The 16,030-nt window shown below is 48.4% G+C and overlaps 1 protein-coding gene across 10 annotated transcripts in view; it reads right to left on the bottom strand.

The window, feature by feature from the left end:
• Epb41l3 (erythrocyte membrane protein band 4.1 like 3) overlaps positions 1-16,030 on the bottom strand; it is a 186,649-nt gene that overhangs the window by 10,527 nt on the left and 160,092 nt on the right. For 9 of the 10 annotated variants that reach the window (XM_023720386.1, XM_023720387.1, XM_023720389.1 and 6 more), the window contains 2 exons: positions 8,042-8,095; positions 4,528-4,719 (listed from right to left, as the gene is read on the bottom strand). In XM_023720386.1, coding sequence (XP_023576154.1) covers positions 4,528-4,719; positions 8,042-8,095 — 246 coding nt within the window. The remainder of the gene's footprint in view (positions 1-4,527; positions 4,720-8,041; positions 8,096-16,030) is intronic. The other variant, XM_023720388.1, reaches the window with a different exon arrangement.

Consider the following 16,030-nt stretch of genomic DNA (forward strand, 5'->3'; position numbering starts at 1 on the left):
GGGGGCCAACCTCCCCACCCAGCAAGGTCAGCTACTATCGAAGTGACGAGGAACAAATAAAGAAGATGTGAATATCTAAGATGCATTTCATTAGTGTTCACAATACAGGCAGCGCAACCCCAGGGGGCAACACAGTGGCTACTAACTGTCTTACGGTTTCTTAGACGTTCATCTCTCTCTTATACTAAAGAAATGATGTCCAAGGTTGGCATACAGAACTCGTAAAACTAGCTGTTCCTTAATCTGGTTGATTAAGGGTTGCTACAAATAGATTTTGGGGAGTCGGTAAAATGGAAAATACAGGATCTGTGAATGATGGGCATCAAACTTCATAATGAACACACCTACAAATCTGCCACTCTCTTGGGAAAGCGGACAGCATGACACTGCACGTGTATGAGTTGATGCCACATTTTGATTGAAGCTTCCAAATTTTTAGGAATCAAGCAAACACTAATAAACCTTCTCTCTGGGCTGTGCCATTAGGGGACATGTCTGTCACTGACACACACCTCCTGCGTCCCGCACAGGCCGTATTCTACCCTTGATACAGTTGGTGGCCATGCCTATGTAAAATCTTGTCTGTTTCCCAGTATTAATAAGGGCTGGATATTATTTGGGCTTTGGGGCATTCACTCAGATCTGAAACATGATATGACTGGCAACCAAATGCTCATTTTATGTAGTAAACACACAGGCTTCTCAGAATACAGTCATCATTACGTCTAAAACTCAAATTTTCTTCTGTGCCTAAACTGGAAGTATTTTATAGAAATAGCAATTACTTAGGATTCAACCATTGTGGATTAAAAAAGAAACAAAGAAGAAAGAGGCTCCTATTGAACATCAGGGATCATGAGATTTTTCTTTTTCAGAATGTCATTCACCAAGACTTACCAGAAAAAGCAAACTCCACTAAGTTTGGGGTGTTAAGGTTGGGGTCTTTGAATTTACATTTCCTCTGGTTCTGACAAACCAGACTTTATTTGAGATAGCAATTTAAAACATTAAGTTAGATATTTCCATTAGAAATAGCTAGGCTGCGGCAATAGCTCTGTGGTGTAAGCACCCTCCTGGCAAGTGCAGGGCCCTGACCAGTAGCTGAGTTTCTGTAAAAAAGGCTCATGATTGTGGCTTTAAAGTGGTCCACATCAAGTAAAAGTAACTGTGACCATCAAATTTAGTTGTGGTCTTGATGGGCTTGTAGACAAAGGGATCAGTGAGGTACACATCTGGGTATGTGTGTGGGGTCACGGAAGGGTGGCTGCCTTGGCCCCTTCTATCAGGTACTGTTCCCAGCCCCTGCAGACTAAAGCACTTGACTGGGCCATGTCCTTCTGCCATGATGCTCCTGCCTTGAGCATCACGTGATGGACAGGATTCTCCTTAACCACAAGCTAAATACACCTCTCTTTCCTTTATTTATTTAATGTATCTGGTACTGGGTCTCACTATGCAGGTCAGACTCATAGTGATCCTCTTGTTTTCAGCCTTCCCAGCACTGAGATTACAGGCATGTGCTACCATGTCCAGACTTGGTGGCTGACTCAGTGCGCCCGGGAGTGGGGCCAGTGTGGCACCTGGTGCCTGGGATTGAACCGTGGTTCCTGTGTTTGCCTAAGCAGGCACTTAGTGCACTGAGCTATCTCACCAGCCCCACCTTTCCTTTATTTTTTTTAAACTTTTAAAAATTTTTTATTTTATTGAAAAACAAATAGCAATGAGACAGTTTTAAAACTGATTAATAGGACAGTTTCAATAATTAATACATTGTGTATTGTTATCTTCTTAGTGGTTATCCATAGTACAAGAAACAGACACGATAGCCTGTCCAAACACTATTAGTACAAATCTTCCTTCTCATTGAATTCAGTGAAAGTAGCTGTATATCAATCCTAATTATTCTGTATATACAAATACAAAATGGTCCTTCCTTTGTATCCCTTTTTTTTGTTTAGTCCTGTCAGAAGATGGGTATTCCATTGGTATCTAAATACTATAGGTGTGTGAATTCAGCAAAACAATCCAACACAGTCCAGCAGTCCACAATAGTAGTGGGTTATCCGCAGAAGTTGTTGACTTGAGCCTCTCACAGCTTAGCATATTAATATGGCTTTACTTTATATACTTTGTTTATATACTTTTCTGCTGGATGGTTAAACCAAGATAAAGCAAGACCTATATAACAAGAAATGTAACTTTTGTATCTGATAAGGTCAGTCAAGTACCCTCAGGATTTATCCTGTAACCCTGCACCACAGTTTGTAGATCCTTTGTCAGTGTCAGCCATGTGGATGAGTCACGGCCATTGCTTGACCAATTTGCTCTCTGTGAAAGCCTGAGAGAATGTTTTCTCTCCAGGTGACTCTCCTTAGGCACACTCTACATTATTGATCATTTTCCTCTGTGGCCCCCATAATCTCCTTCATCAGAAAAATTGGGACACAACTGAGTTACATGATGTTATAGTATAGGTTCTCCTATGTCCTGAGTCTTCACTGACCTTGAAAGGTTAGGCTGCTGGGGTTTTTTGGGTTTTTTTTTTTTTTTTTGGAACTTGGGGTTAAACTCAGGCCCTTGTGCTTGCTAGGCAAGTACTTATTCCACTGAGCCATCTCCCCAGCCCCTCCACCTCTCCTTTAAAGTGCTGGAGTTGGGTTTTGTGTCCCAGCCAGGAAAAAACTGACCAGTATAGTAACTTACTTCAAAAATTGTCTCCCCCTAAATATGCTTTAGGGAGGAGGATAAAATGATCTTTTATGCTTTTCACAAAATGTGTAACAGAGGCCACTGTCTTAATATAAAAGTTGGCAGTAGTTTTCATTGGAAGAACCTTCCCATTTGTTGTTAAGACTTTCAACAGGACTGCTATTGTTTCTGCCTATGCAGGAATACAGAAAAGGTGTTCATGTCAAGGTAAAGTCCTGTACAGGCAAAATATTGCCTCTTGTATCATCAGCATCCTTGGGTTCCTCCACAATTATGCTCCAAGAGTCAAGACTGAATCAGAAGTTATAAAAACCAGTAGTCTAATGTCTCCGACTCCCAGAGTCCTGCTGTTTATTAGTGCTCTCTCTTACACACTCTGTTACCTAAATCCTCCAGTGGGACTGGGGGATCCCTGCTGGTCCCTTAGGCACCAGTGTGGGACGAGACACTTGGTTCTGTTTGTTTTCCTGAGGTGCCCTTAACTTCACATATGTGTACATTAATCAGGTATCTGACATTTTTACAGATAGAACATTGTTTTTAAAAGAGATAACAGAAATAGTGTGAACCAGACATAAGCAATTACAGTAGAATTTATGATGACACAACCAATAAATACTACTTTTAGTGATATAGGGATTATTATATTTAAATCACACAAAACATGAAATTTTTGTCTCTTGAAACTCAAGTAATCTGAATGGAGCTGGTGTCTAACGGAACAGGACTGCGTGGGGAATGGTACTTCTCATTTATTCTGCACAAAAGAACCTCCACAAAGTAGTTCAAATGGATATGGGCCTCTTCCTCTCGCTTGGACCGGAATCACCATGAATGGAGTGACGGGGCATCTTGGCCACTTCTGATAAGCAGCTTTCAAAGGAGGCTTAGAAAATGACCAACAATGGGTGCAATTTGATCCTTCTTTTCACCCCAGCACCTCCGTACTGCATGAAGACCACTGTCTCAAGGCTTTTCTCTCCTAACAGGCCTGAGTTTTAATTTTCCAGTGTGTATCAGCTCCCTGGACAAGCACCTCCCAATGAAGGATCTTGGTATGAAGGAGGTTAAAGCAACGCTTGAAAGAGGCACTTTCGAAAACAACTTCTTTTGAAAGCAAGACAAAGCGAGACCATAGCTAGGGGTTGACTGCCCGGCTAGCGCTGCAGTATGTTGGGGTCCTGCACAGTGACCACCCTGGCAGGATGCTCCCCTGGCTGACTATCTAAGGCGAGTTCTCCAATACTAAAAAGTTCTGTCTAAAGAGAAATTTCGGTCTCCTATCTTCTCCATTAAAAAAAAAAATCAAATGAAATAACTAGATATAAGTAAAAATCAAATAAAACACTTTTTTACTTGTGAAACAGTGCAATCTGTTGGCTCTACTACGGCGTTAGTTTTCGTCTATAAAGAGTGTAATTGAGCACACTCTATCAGCGTAAACGTGCCATGAGGGCTGCTCGGGACAGGCCCCCAGCAGATGACCTCACAGGGTGTTCCTCACTGTGGAGGAAAGTGTATCCGTAAGGACTGTGACAGCCCCGAGCTAGCCCCTCAGGGTCCCCGTGCCACACCGGGGTTTAGGGTCAGCACCAGCTCTCAGCATGAGTCTGCCCGTGTGTCCCCGGCCCCTGCCTCCTCAGCCGCCCCGCACTGCACCCCGCAGCTTCCTCTGGTGCCCGAGGCCTCTCATCAGCTACGATGACAAGGGCAGAAGTGCTGCCCTCGAAGCTGGCCACACCCCTCCCAGGTGCAAACCCTGGCGACAGAGATGAGTGCAGAGGCCCCAGCGCCCGCCCGAGGGAGCCGCACACTGACCTCTTCCGGCAGGAGGGGTTCGATCATGGGCGCGTCCTCCTGCCTGGCTGCCAGTCGCACCGGGGACGTAGACAGCCTCTTCTCCCACTCATTCGTGACGGCTGTCTCTGTGGAGGTCTCTAAAAACGTTCTTTTCAGCTCACTAATGTTTGTTTGATGTTTCATTAGTTCATCTTGAGTTTTGTCTAGCTCCTATGTTGAGAACATAAAGAATTCAGCAGTCAGCTTTGGCATTTGTTTGGCTTTTGCTTGTTTCCTTTTAATGTCTATCTCATTAGTAATCAAAGGAAAACAGAATTTTGTTCAGGGCTCATGACACGACCACAAACACTCTGGTGAAAATGTGCTGTTTCCAGGGAAAAGAGAGAGAGAAAAAAAGTCTAGTTTCACACAGGGATACAAATCAAAAGGGTTTTATAAGGCAAACAGTAAGAAGAGTGGTTCACGAGCACCCAGAGAGGATGGGAATCAACACACAGAGGAAAGGGACGTACATGTAGAGGAGAGACCACAGGCAGCGTCAAGGCCGCCCGTCAGCACAGGCGGGCGCGCGGCTCATGCACTACACCAGCAGGAGGTACAGGGGGCGCCACGAGGGAACATGGCACACGGCATGCACTGTGAGCACCAATACCAACCTCTAACATAAGGTTACTATGTTTGACATACACATTTTCACCCTTTATGCGCTTAATCAGACTATTCTGAAAGAAGTGGAGAAGAAAGGGAAAGGTAAGGGCCACCGTCATCAGGGGACCGAATGCCGTCCTACACTCCACACTGGACGCGGCGCCAGGACAGAGCATGCCGAGGGGCTGACACCGCAGACAAGGGCTCGCCACGCACTGGGGTGGGGCTCTGCTCTACTCATAATTGTCTACCTGTGCCTTGGGCTCTGCATCTTCCTCCTGGTCCGACTGCCAGCATCAAGAAAGAGCGGGAGATAAAGTCTTAGCTTGCAGTTTACGCTAAGTTAGAAGAGCGTTGGGCTCTACCGCCAGCTGGTCTCATGCGAGTCAGGGAGCTTCACTGGGCCGGCGGGGTAAGGGCCCTTGCTCAGTGTGTCATGGGTGCAGGCTGGGGAAGGGGGCACGGAGGGCTTGCCAAGTCCACCTTCCCGAGTGCCCGCGGTGGCTCTGGACCGCTGCTGAGAACCGCGGCCATTACGCAGCAGTGGCAGCGCCCTCCGAATGAATAAATTGCCACAAAAGTCCTGTGGGCTCAGCTAGGACAGTCTGGGGTGTGAGCCAGTGGCCCCAGCCTCAAAGTACTGAACACAGGTGTGCTCGCATTTTAAAATTTCTTTGGAACCCCACTTTTCGAACTGATATACTCAACAAATTTCAGAGGGAAAAAGACCGATGTAGTTTAGTAAAGAAGATTAAAAAAAGAAAGCAGTGGTCTACAACCACACATAACGGGCTTTTCTTAAAACATGAGAACAGGGCAGCTTTCGAGTTTTAAAGATACACACACACACACACACACACACACACACACACACACGCAAAACAAGCAAAACCCAAAACCCTCCCAAAGCCACATGATTAACCTTAGTTGTCTAAGTTTAAGAACCTCGGGCCAGGGAAATAGCTTAGTAGGGTAAGTGCCTGCCTGGCTAGCACAGGGGCCTGAGTTCGACACCCAGCACCGCAAAAGAAAAAAGAAAAAAGAAAAAGAAAAAAAAAAAAACAAAAAAAAAAACATGCTTATAAGTTTAAGAACCTATGCAATCTGTGGGGACCTGCAGTGATGTCAGTCTACCCAGTCTCAGCTTCCTCATCTGCCTGTGGGGACAATGACACTCAGCACACCTGCGGTTCTGAGGCCAGCACGGCATGTGCAACTGGGCATTGCATCCGGGTCCTTGCGCTTGCCAGGCAGGTGCTTTGACCGCAGTGCTATGTCCCAGCTCAAGACGCATTTTTTTTTTTTCTGAAAACGTTTTCAATGGCCAGTCAAATAGCTCCACGGATTAAAGCACCTGCAAGCAGGCGCAGGGACCGGGGGTTCGATCCCCAGGCCTGCTGTGCCGGCTCCACCCCCAGGGCATGCTGAGATGGCAATTGAGACTGGGTGTGATGGCACATGCCTATAATCCCAGCTCTTGGGAGGCTGTAAACAGGCGGATCACTACAAATCCAATCTAGTAGTGAGAACCTGAACACTCTGTAGACCCTTCCCTAAAATAAAAAAAAATTTTCAATGAAATGATGCATAATAACACAGAAGTTTTAGCTCCTGAATATCCAACTAGGAGATATGGTTATGATTGGATAAGATAAAAAAATAGCGTACTATCTAGAGTTTACCACAAAATAAAAACTAAATTTGACCGTCACGGTGGGAAACAGACATCTCAGCCTCTATTACTATGCCTAAGATTCATTTTTACAGAAATTTTAGTTAGATACTGATAGATTTTAAACATAAGATATACATTTAGAGTTTCTTAAAGAATGAATAAAACAGAAGTGCAGCACAGTATCTCTCTTGTTCAATGTGCTTATACTTTTTCAGTAAGCTATGAACAGCAGTCTGTGGATTTTTTAAAAAAATGTATTTAGTACAGGGTCTACAGGGTCTCACTACACAGATCGGACTCGTAGTGATCCTTCTGTTTTCAGTCTCCCAAGCACTGGAATTAGAGGTGTGCACCACCACGCTCAGACTCCGTCCTGTTTCAGCGTGCCCCAGGGGCGGGGTCAGCACGGCACACCAGGGACTGAACCCCAGTCGCTGAGCCTGCCTAGGCACTTTAGTGTGCTGAGCTATCTGGCTGGCCCTGTGAATTTTCTTAGAGAATTCATTTATGACTGAGTTAGGCAATGGATAAAGGCTATGAAATAGGTTAAGAAAGTTACTCTTTTGGCAAGTATTATTTGGCCATTTGGGACCATCTTGCCAATAAGCTAACTAAAGGGACACCCTCGCTCCATCGAGGTTTTATATATAAACAGCCTTCCCATGAGCAGCATGATCTTTCCTTGAACAGTAGCATCAGTCTGTAGTTCCCAGAATGTAGCCTCCCAGATGATCAGAGTCAGGACCACTAGAAAGCTTGTTAGAAATGAACATTCTCTGGGCTAGTGAGATAGCTTAGCAATCTAACGTATCTGCTTAGGCAAGTTTAGGCAACTGCAGGGACCGTGGCTCAATCCCCAGCACCAAATGCCATGCCAGCCCTGCCCCCAAGGCAGGCTAAGCCAGCCACAAAGAAAGAAAGAAAGAAAGAAAGAAAGAAAGAAAGAAAGAAAGAAAGAAAGAAAGAAAGAGACATTCTCAAGCCCTGTCCAACCCTTCTCAATGAGACTTGCAGGGCGGGAGCCTTTCTGGAGAGTCTGTCACAAGCCAGAGCTTGGGGACCAAGGTCCAGGCTGTGCACACACATTGAATGCCTGCTGGGAAATTCAGGGCTGTCCCCATGGCAGGGTCCATGTGCATCACTCAGGTATAGGGCTGCCTGTGAGGCCCTGTGCCCAGGCCACTAGGAGCTGGGCTCAGCCATACCCACCTCAGTGGCGGTGGTCTCGCCGTCAGCCGCGGTATCTGTGCGCTCACTGTCCGTCTGTGCACCACACAAGTGGTCAGGGTCCAGGAGGAAGGCAGGGACAGAAAAGAAACCCATGTGGTCAGATAGGTTCTGCATGTATGAAACATTCATTCTTTGCCTGTGGGACCTGCAGCACACAACCTCCCTCAGGGACACACGTTCCAGCCAAGCAAGGGAAGAGCCAGAGCTGGTGTGGGCCATGGAGCCCCTCCCAGGAGCTCCAGAGGGCGCCAGGCCTCCAGGGCTGCAGGGAGGGACTGACTGCATGGGCCACCCTGGGCTGCCTGGACGCCACTCTGTCACACCTCGTCCACCCTGGCCTGACACCGAGAAAGCTCGTCTAGTAAAGCCTAACACATGTGAAATTGAGGTTGGTCCGTGGGTTTCATTCTAGTCACATTTGAAAGGTAAAAGAGAATACAAATTTCCATGAAAGGCTACCGTAACAGTCACTGGACTTTCAGCCCCTCATTTACATCACTGGGCTAATGTGCATCCATTTCTGACCACCAGGCTGTCTGCATTACCTGTGAAGGACGAAAAGCACATGCCAGCGACTCACAGACGTGCGCTGTACGTGTGGGAAAGGCCTAATCCGCTTTCAAGGAGCGCGGCCGGCAGCAGCTTTGAAGACTGAGCACTGTTTACCTTGCCCCCCTCCGGGGTGCAGAGGGTGGTCAGAGTGTGTACGCGCGCCTTGCAGTGCACGGATGCCAAGGTGCGGCTCGAGAGGAGCAGTGGTAGTGGAGAAGACACGGCGGGGTGGGGATGACATCTACTGAGACAATAAAACAAAGCACAGCACTCGGCAGCCTGGAGTTCAGGGGAGAAGCAGAAGAGCAATTTCATGATTTAAAAAACACCTCTTTCAAAGGGGTTTGTGGTTAAAAAATCTCTCCTCTTGAGTAAGACTGTGGACTCTGACACTGAAATATAATCTAAGGGCCTTAAGTGTTAGCTGACTTTCCCTTTATAATGTTAACCAATTAGAGTATGATTCCCTTGATTGCAGATTTGTGAAATATATTATATATATATATATATATATATATATATATATATGTATTTTTTTTCAGTATTGGGGATTGAACCCATGGCCTTAGCACTAAGCTGTGTCCCAAGGCCTTTTTTATTTTTTAAATTTTGAGACAGGTTTTCACTAAGTCATTAAACTGCTCAGGCTGCGCTCAAACTTGCATCTTCCTGCCTCAGCCTCCCCGAGTGTTAGGGTTACATCCGTGTGCCACCACTGCCAACTTCATGATTAATATTTTGGAAACAAAAATAGGAACTGAAAGCTCTATAGCTGTCTGTCTGTCTCTTAAAATCATGTCTTTGTGACAACCACCTCAGTGAACAATGGGTCAGGGAGTGGCTGTTTGGCTCCCTGTGTGGCTGTCACTGCCCTGGTGCGAGCGCAACTCTGCCGCCTGGCACTGCCTTTATGGCATGGGGTAGGGGGAGAAGCCCTGGCACAGCCTGACCCTGCTTAGTGCCCTCACTGGTTCTATCAGCGACACCCAAGGTTCTCGAAGGGTACGGTCTTCCTTTGTCAATCATAACCCTTATTAACACTGAAAATTCATCTCAGTAGCTTTCCAACATCTTGGCTCTGGAGTTTAGGTGTAGATAAGAGGGATGGGTCTGATGTCAGACCAACGTGTGCTTGCCCACTGAGCCCACGACATGCTGGGCACATTCGATACTAAAATCTGTGTCCTTTTTTGGTAAATGGGGACTACCACAGCCTTAACTCTCTTAGGTAATGGATACTAAATGTTTTATAGAAGGCCTGATGTATATAAAGCTAAACGTTGCTTATAATTACCTGAATCTGTTCATACTTACATATCTACCTAATCAAGACTATATAATTGTCCTAGCCATACTCAAAAACTTTGGCTGTATCCAAACTCCCTCAAAGCTGGCATGGTGACATGCACCGGATATCCAAGTGACTGGGGCGGTTCAGGCAGGAGGGCCATGAGTTTAAGGTGATCTTGGAAAAGAGACCCTTGTCTCAAAAACAAATCTTCTCTAGACTGCCTGAATTTCCTATTTAACATCAGTCAGCAAGTGTAATGTCTGATGAATAATCAATAGGTGAAGTAATAAAAGCTGAATAAAGCAGCTTTGTATAGCAACTGTTATTTATATAATGCACTATGATTACCCAAACTGCAAAGCAATAGCCTGCCACAAGCTATCCCATAATATGATGTTCATATCATTTTAATCCATTATTCTTTTTATCCAGATTGAACTGGTCTTCTTTTCTCATATTATTAAAAAATCACACTGAAATCCACATGTGATTACATTCTAAGCTATTGGTGAGCTAACTTTGTGTTTCCCTGTAAATGATTCGGTGCTCTGCTCCTCATTTGGCTGTTCTGAAAGCATAAAAGGAAACAAAGATGGCCCAGTTACTGCTTGAAATGATTCAGCCTCTCTGCACCGGGATCTCACTCTGAAGAAAGCGTAGGACTGATTGAGCCACTAGAACACATAACAAATTTGCCATCATTTAATAATTTACCATCATTAGTGATTTTGCAAAATGAAAGTGACAGAGATGAACTGTCTATTATAGAGTCACCCACTTTAGCTGCCAAAATGCTGGAGGCTTCGGGAATAAAACCAGCCATGTAAGCCAATGGCAGTTTTTTAAAAAACACGGAATGACCTAGATATGAGTTTTGTTGAGCTTGGGCTGAACGATAAGCACAGCCCTGAACCTGCAGGATCAGGAGTCGGCGGTAAGCAGCCAGCCAACAACCACATCCGGTGTCAGAGGAGCTGGGGCTGCTGGGCAAGGCCACGGCCGTGGGCTGCGGGCCTGGGCTCCCAGTGCGCAGGGACCAGCACAGGCAGGGCCGGAGCTCCTGTTCGCCTCCACTAGCACACAATGAGAGCTGCTGTGATTTGTTTTGCGGAGGTAATGCAGACATGCCTGAGGTGGACGTTGACGCTCATGCACCCAGAACAACGGGAGGCACACCCTGGATTAGGCACAAGATCTGTGTGGCTGGCGGCAGGAGGGCCTGGCTGCTCAGAGCTGAGGTGAGCCCTTGGAGTTCTGGCTTTCTGTTAGCTGGAAGGGAAGCCCCCTCCCAAAGGAACAGCAGACCCGCAGGTTGGACATCTGCTGCGTATTATTACAAGCAGTCTGTGTGGCTGATGCTGGGCTCCGAGCTCTACCCCGTTCAGGTCTACCATCATGAGCAGCCCTGTCATGGGGAGAAACAGTGGCACTCTAGTCGAAGGCTTAAATTAGTTGGCAAAATATTACATAGGTATAAAGATTATCTGTGTGTGTGTATGTATCTGTTTGAGTTAACAGTCACATGTAATCCCAGAACTCGGAAAAGCATTCCTAACAACGCTGCACTACAACGGAACAGCCTGGGCCAGTGGCGGTGGACCTCAGGTGTGTGTCACAGCAGCACGCAGGGCCCTCGGTCTGCACGTGAGCCAAGTCGCCTGGCCTCGCCTAGCAGCTGAGCATCAGACAGCAGCGCACACAGGGGCAGTCGCAGCCATTTTGTGTCAAGTAAGTGGGCTTTGGGCTGCACTGTAGGCACTGCGTCTCTAAACGGGTCGCCACTACAGGCCTAGACTTTCATTCAAAACACACATGGAACAGGCACCTGCCCCCTTTTGTGGCACAGAAATGGTCCCAATAGCACGAATGCAGGCCCCTGAATGCCTTTGTGTTCTGCACTCACAGCTTAAATCGTCCCTTCTGAGCTGAGTGTGGGTGCGAACAGACTTTTTCTTAGTGCTGTCCTGACTTTCTGATATTTTTTCAATCCTAGAGTACTTGGCCCCTCCCTGCCTCCAAAATGCTTGCACATGGGAACAGGAGATGTGGGGGTGCCCGGGGGAAGGTGCGCGGGGAGGGGGCAGCACCTCCGGGGCAGTTGCTGCTCTTTTCCCCATGCTCTGTTTGAAATCCAGAGGAAAGGAGCCCTGCACTGCGCCCAGGGCTGCGGCTGGTGCTGAAGTGGGACGATCAGAGGTGAGGCAGTGTGAGCTCAGCTCACCCGGCTGCTGGGGCGAGGCAGGAGCAGGCAGCCTGCGATCCTGGGTTCCTGCCCTCTGATGCGCACCCTGGCCGAGGACCAGATGTCCTGCCAACTTCCCCATTACCACACTGCCAAAATGTGGTGTATTTTGGCTCCTGCTGGAACTGCAGTGTCACTGTCGTCTGACACGTCAGCAAGCACTGATGGGTCTGCAGTCTGTGTGCACAAAGTAGGCAAACCTTACGTGGACCTTTCCCTGGTCGTATGTGGGCACCACTGTACTGCCTTTGTCTCCTTCGGGTCCTGTGGCCACCCTACCTGTGACATATGGCACGTACATGTTTAAATGGCTGTGGACATCTGACCCCAACTTTCAGAGACTGCTGTCAGACATTCAGAGTCTCTAGAGAGGAGACACACTTGCCATCTGGGCCATCTGGGCCGGTGACCAGGACGTACACACGCACCCTCTGGCTCACGCGCGCGCGTGCTCGGGCCCTCCTCGCATCTCACCACATGCTATAAGACCATCACTGGGCAGAGCCTGTCCTCAGCCTGACCTTCCAGAGCTATGGAGCCTGTGAGGTTGAGCTCGGGGGCGGCTGTCAGCTCACAAAGAGCTCCGTGGGGTGGTGGAGGACTGGGGTTGGCCTCCTGCGGCGAGGTCCACAGGGTGTTTGTTGTGCCTAACCCCGGGCCTGGGTCGGGCTCCCCGCCACACACAACCTAAGCACGTTGGCACGAACATAAATGAGGTTCTGAAAGGAGGACCACTATGGCAGCAGCGGCTAACACTGCTCGGACTGCAGCACGGAACACGCAGGGGAGAGTGTTCTATGCCGAGGTACACACCTCTTCCTCTGAACTGTCACTCGGGTCATTGTCTAGGGAGGCGCTCAAGGAGGCCGCCTTAGGCTCCAGGTAGCAGAGGCACAGAGCCAGAGGGAAGGAGAGCGTGAGGGCGGATGGCACTGAGAAGGAGGCAGAGAGCAGGAAGAAGAAGATGAAGAGGAAGCAGGGCACAAGGGAGGGTGAGCGGATCGGGAGGTAATGCTGCAGGCTCTGGGGCAGGAGGTTGGTCTCGGACAGGTTGGGGAAGGAGAGGTACCCGTCGTCATCAAGCAGTGACGGGAAGCACCCCGGGAACTGCAAGGAGAAGGAGAACAGGGTGGCACCCTTGCCGGCCAGCTGCCTGCAGCGAAACAGCGCATCGGGGTGGCCCGAGCGCGCCCTCGCCTGGCCCTGGGCATCCACTGTAGGCTCGTCGGGCACGGGCTCTGCCTCGCAGCCTGCTGCTTTGTGCTCCTTCTCCTTACACCTCCTGCGGAGCTCTGGGGGGGAGGTGGGGTCGGAAGGGGCTGATGGGGGTAACAGAGGACATGAATCGGAGCCAAGCCAGGGTGACTGACAGGAGAGAGACAGGGAGAGACAGGAAGTGGCAGACAGAGGTGCAAAAGGACAAAAAGAAAACTGCGATTAGTTAATTTCCTTACGGGTATCCATACAAAAATCATAAAACAAGAAGTTCAGCCCAAGGGTAGCTGGTGAAGTTTAGAGGAGCCGAGCTGCGAGCCAGGGCCCTGTGGGTGGCCACAGCTCTCCCCGAGATGGCACCATCTCAAGCTTCTAAAGTGCAGCTTCTAAAGTCAGAGCAGAAGGCATTCGCGGGCCGTCCCGATGCCTACATGCTTCCCATGACCAAAAGCTTCACTGTGGACCCACAATGCTGAAAGCTTCAGGGCTCTGTGAGCAAGAGAGCTCTCCAATGAACTAAAACCAAGACTTTCAATAACCTTTTCCTGATCTCTAGGTAATAGAGCTGTTGTGATACTTCAACTAGATTAAAATGCAAAGGAAATCCAATTCAAATATTAATTTTTTAAAAATTCTAGCACTGTTCGTTTCCTTAGTTGTATCCATAAATGGTGGGTTCTCAAATCAAGTTTCTGGCCCCACTCCTATCAGACACACAGCCACAACAGAGAGAGTCAGTGCTGAGCATCTCGAGACCTCCGACTCCTCACCAAGAACTGCGCTTCCTTTTCTAACTTCTCTTTCAGTTTCTTCATCTAAGATGTTAAGAGGACTGTGAACCAAAAGAAGCACATTCACCATACTAACTGGCAGAGAGAACCTGTTTTCTTGTAACATGGGCTCTATGTGTCTCATCCAGGCAAGTAGGAGAGAGAGAGAGAGAGAGAATTTTCTAGCCTTCGGGTTTTTCCTGGCAGCTAAAGGGCCCGCTGACACCACTGCAGCTGCCCCACGCGCCCTGGTGAATTCGTTGAGCCTAGTTTCTCAGGGAGGCCTGGTGGTCTCGTCGCTCAGCGCCAGTTTCCTCTGCAGTTGGTGAAGGGGCTTCTGGCCACAAAGAGAAGCCAGCAAGCAGGATCCAGGCCAAGGCCCGGCCTGGAAAGCTCAAGACTGGGGTGCAGAGCCTCAAGATAATGAGACCTCTGCTGCCTGTGGCTGGCGGTGTGCCTCTGTGTGAGTGTGTGCGCTTTGCCTAGCAACCCGACAGCAGGGCAAGCACCCAGGCTGGCTGGTGACGGCTGCCCAATCCTGACTCGGAGAAGACAGGTAAATACAGCAAGAGAAGGAAAGGAAATGCACCCATGAAATCACCCCCGGGGCACGAGGGCAGCGACACACACAGGCGAGAGTGCATCCAGTCCGTGTCAGCTCGGGCGCATCTACTTCCCCATGGGCTCCTGTTAGAACTCTGAACAGAACCTGCATGACTCTCTGGCGGGCACGAGCCCCCCTCTGCGGGATGACAACTGGGCTCTGGCTGCCTAGACCTGCGGAATCATGGGTGAGCTTGGGGCCACTGTCTTCGCAGCTATTGGCAGTAATGCATTTTAATTTTGATTAAAAAAGTAATCTCTGGGTTACTTTTTGAAGATGGAAAACAATGAAGTTAAAGGTGGCACTTCTGTGCTACTTATTACAGTGCCTTTTAAAGTCAGCTGGCTCCAGAGCTAATAAACAAGGCCAGCAGGCACCTCAGGTCCCAGGTCCTGCTCCGCCTTCCTGAAGAATCACGCGCCAAGTGCCAGCTCCTCCCCTGCAGGCGCCAGGGGCCTCGCGCTCTTCGTCTCTTTGTTTTCCCACAGTATACATGGCATAGAGCGAGGGCATGCGAGGGCGCTCCCTGGATCCTATATGGCAGCCTTTTCAAACCAAAGAAAGAGCTGGACCTGGACCTAGTTGGAGGACAAAGTAGAAGTCATGTGCTTCTGCTTGTCGCTTCAGTGTGCGCCACTGTGAATCATCAGCTGGTCTGGGCAACCTCAGGCAATCCTGCAGTGACCACGCGGGCACGCGTGTGCATTTCAGCTGTGCTGCCTTCCTTTCACGACCCAGTTAAAACTGGCCCTTGGCTGGACGGACAGGGAGAAGGGATGCTCCAGGCTTAGAGCAAAGCACATTCAAGCAGCAAGGGACCCAAATATCCCTGCCGCCGTCTCTTCCGGCCCTGTGCTTCATTCTTGTGTTTGGCAAGTAAAGGAGCTTTCAAAAAAGTAAAAATTAAAAAAGATAATGCATTGAGTCACTTGCAATACTGTAATGTAACTACAAAAATTATTTGTTAATCTGTCCTGTTAAAATTCCAATGCTAAATTCTTTTTTTCTTTATGCATTTGGCACAGGATCTCCCTAAACAGGTTGGATTCATAGTGATTCTCCTTTTTTCAGCCTCCCTAGCGCTGAGATTACAAGTGTGTGCCACCATGCCTGGGGGACTGGGCCAGTGTGGCAGGTGGTGCCAGGGGATCGAACACTGGTCCCTGCAACTGCACAAGCAGGTGCTTATTTCACTGAGCTATCTTACCAGCCTTCCAATTTTAAATTCTTAGAGGAATATTTTCCTATGGAAGCCTGAGTGGTGATTCTCTTTCATATATGTGTATCTTTCTTT

This window comes from Octodon degus, unplaced genomic scaffold (assembly GCF_000260255.1).
Source record: "Octodon degus isolate 3935 unplaced genomic scaffold, OctDeg1.0 scaffold00075, whole genome shotgun sequence".
Taxonomy (NCBI): Eukaryota; Metazoa; Chordata; class Mammalia; order Rodentia; family Octodontidae; genus Octodon; species Octodon degus.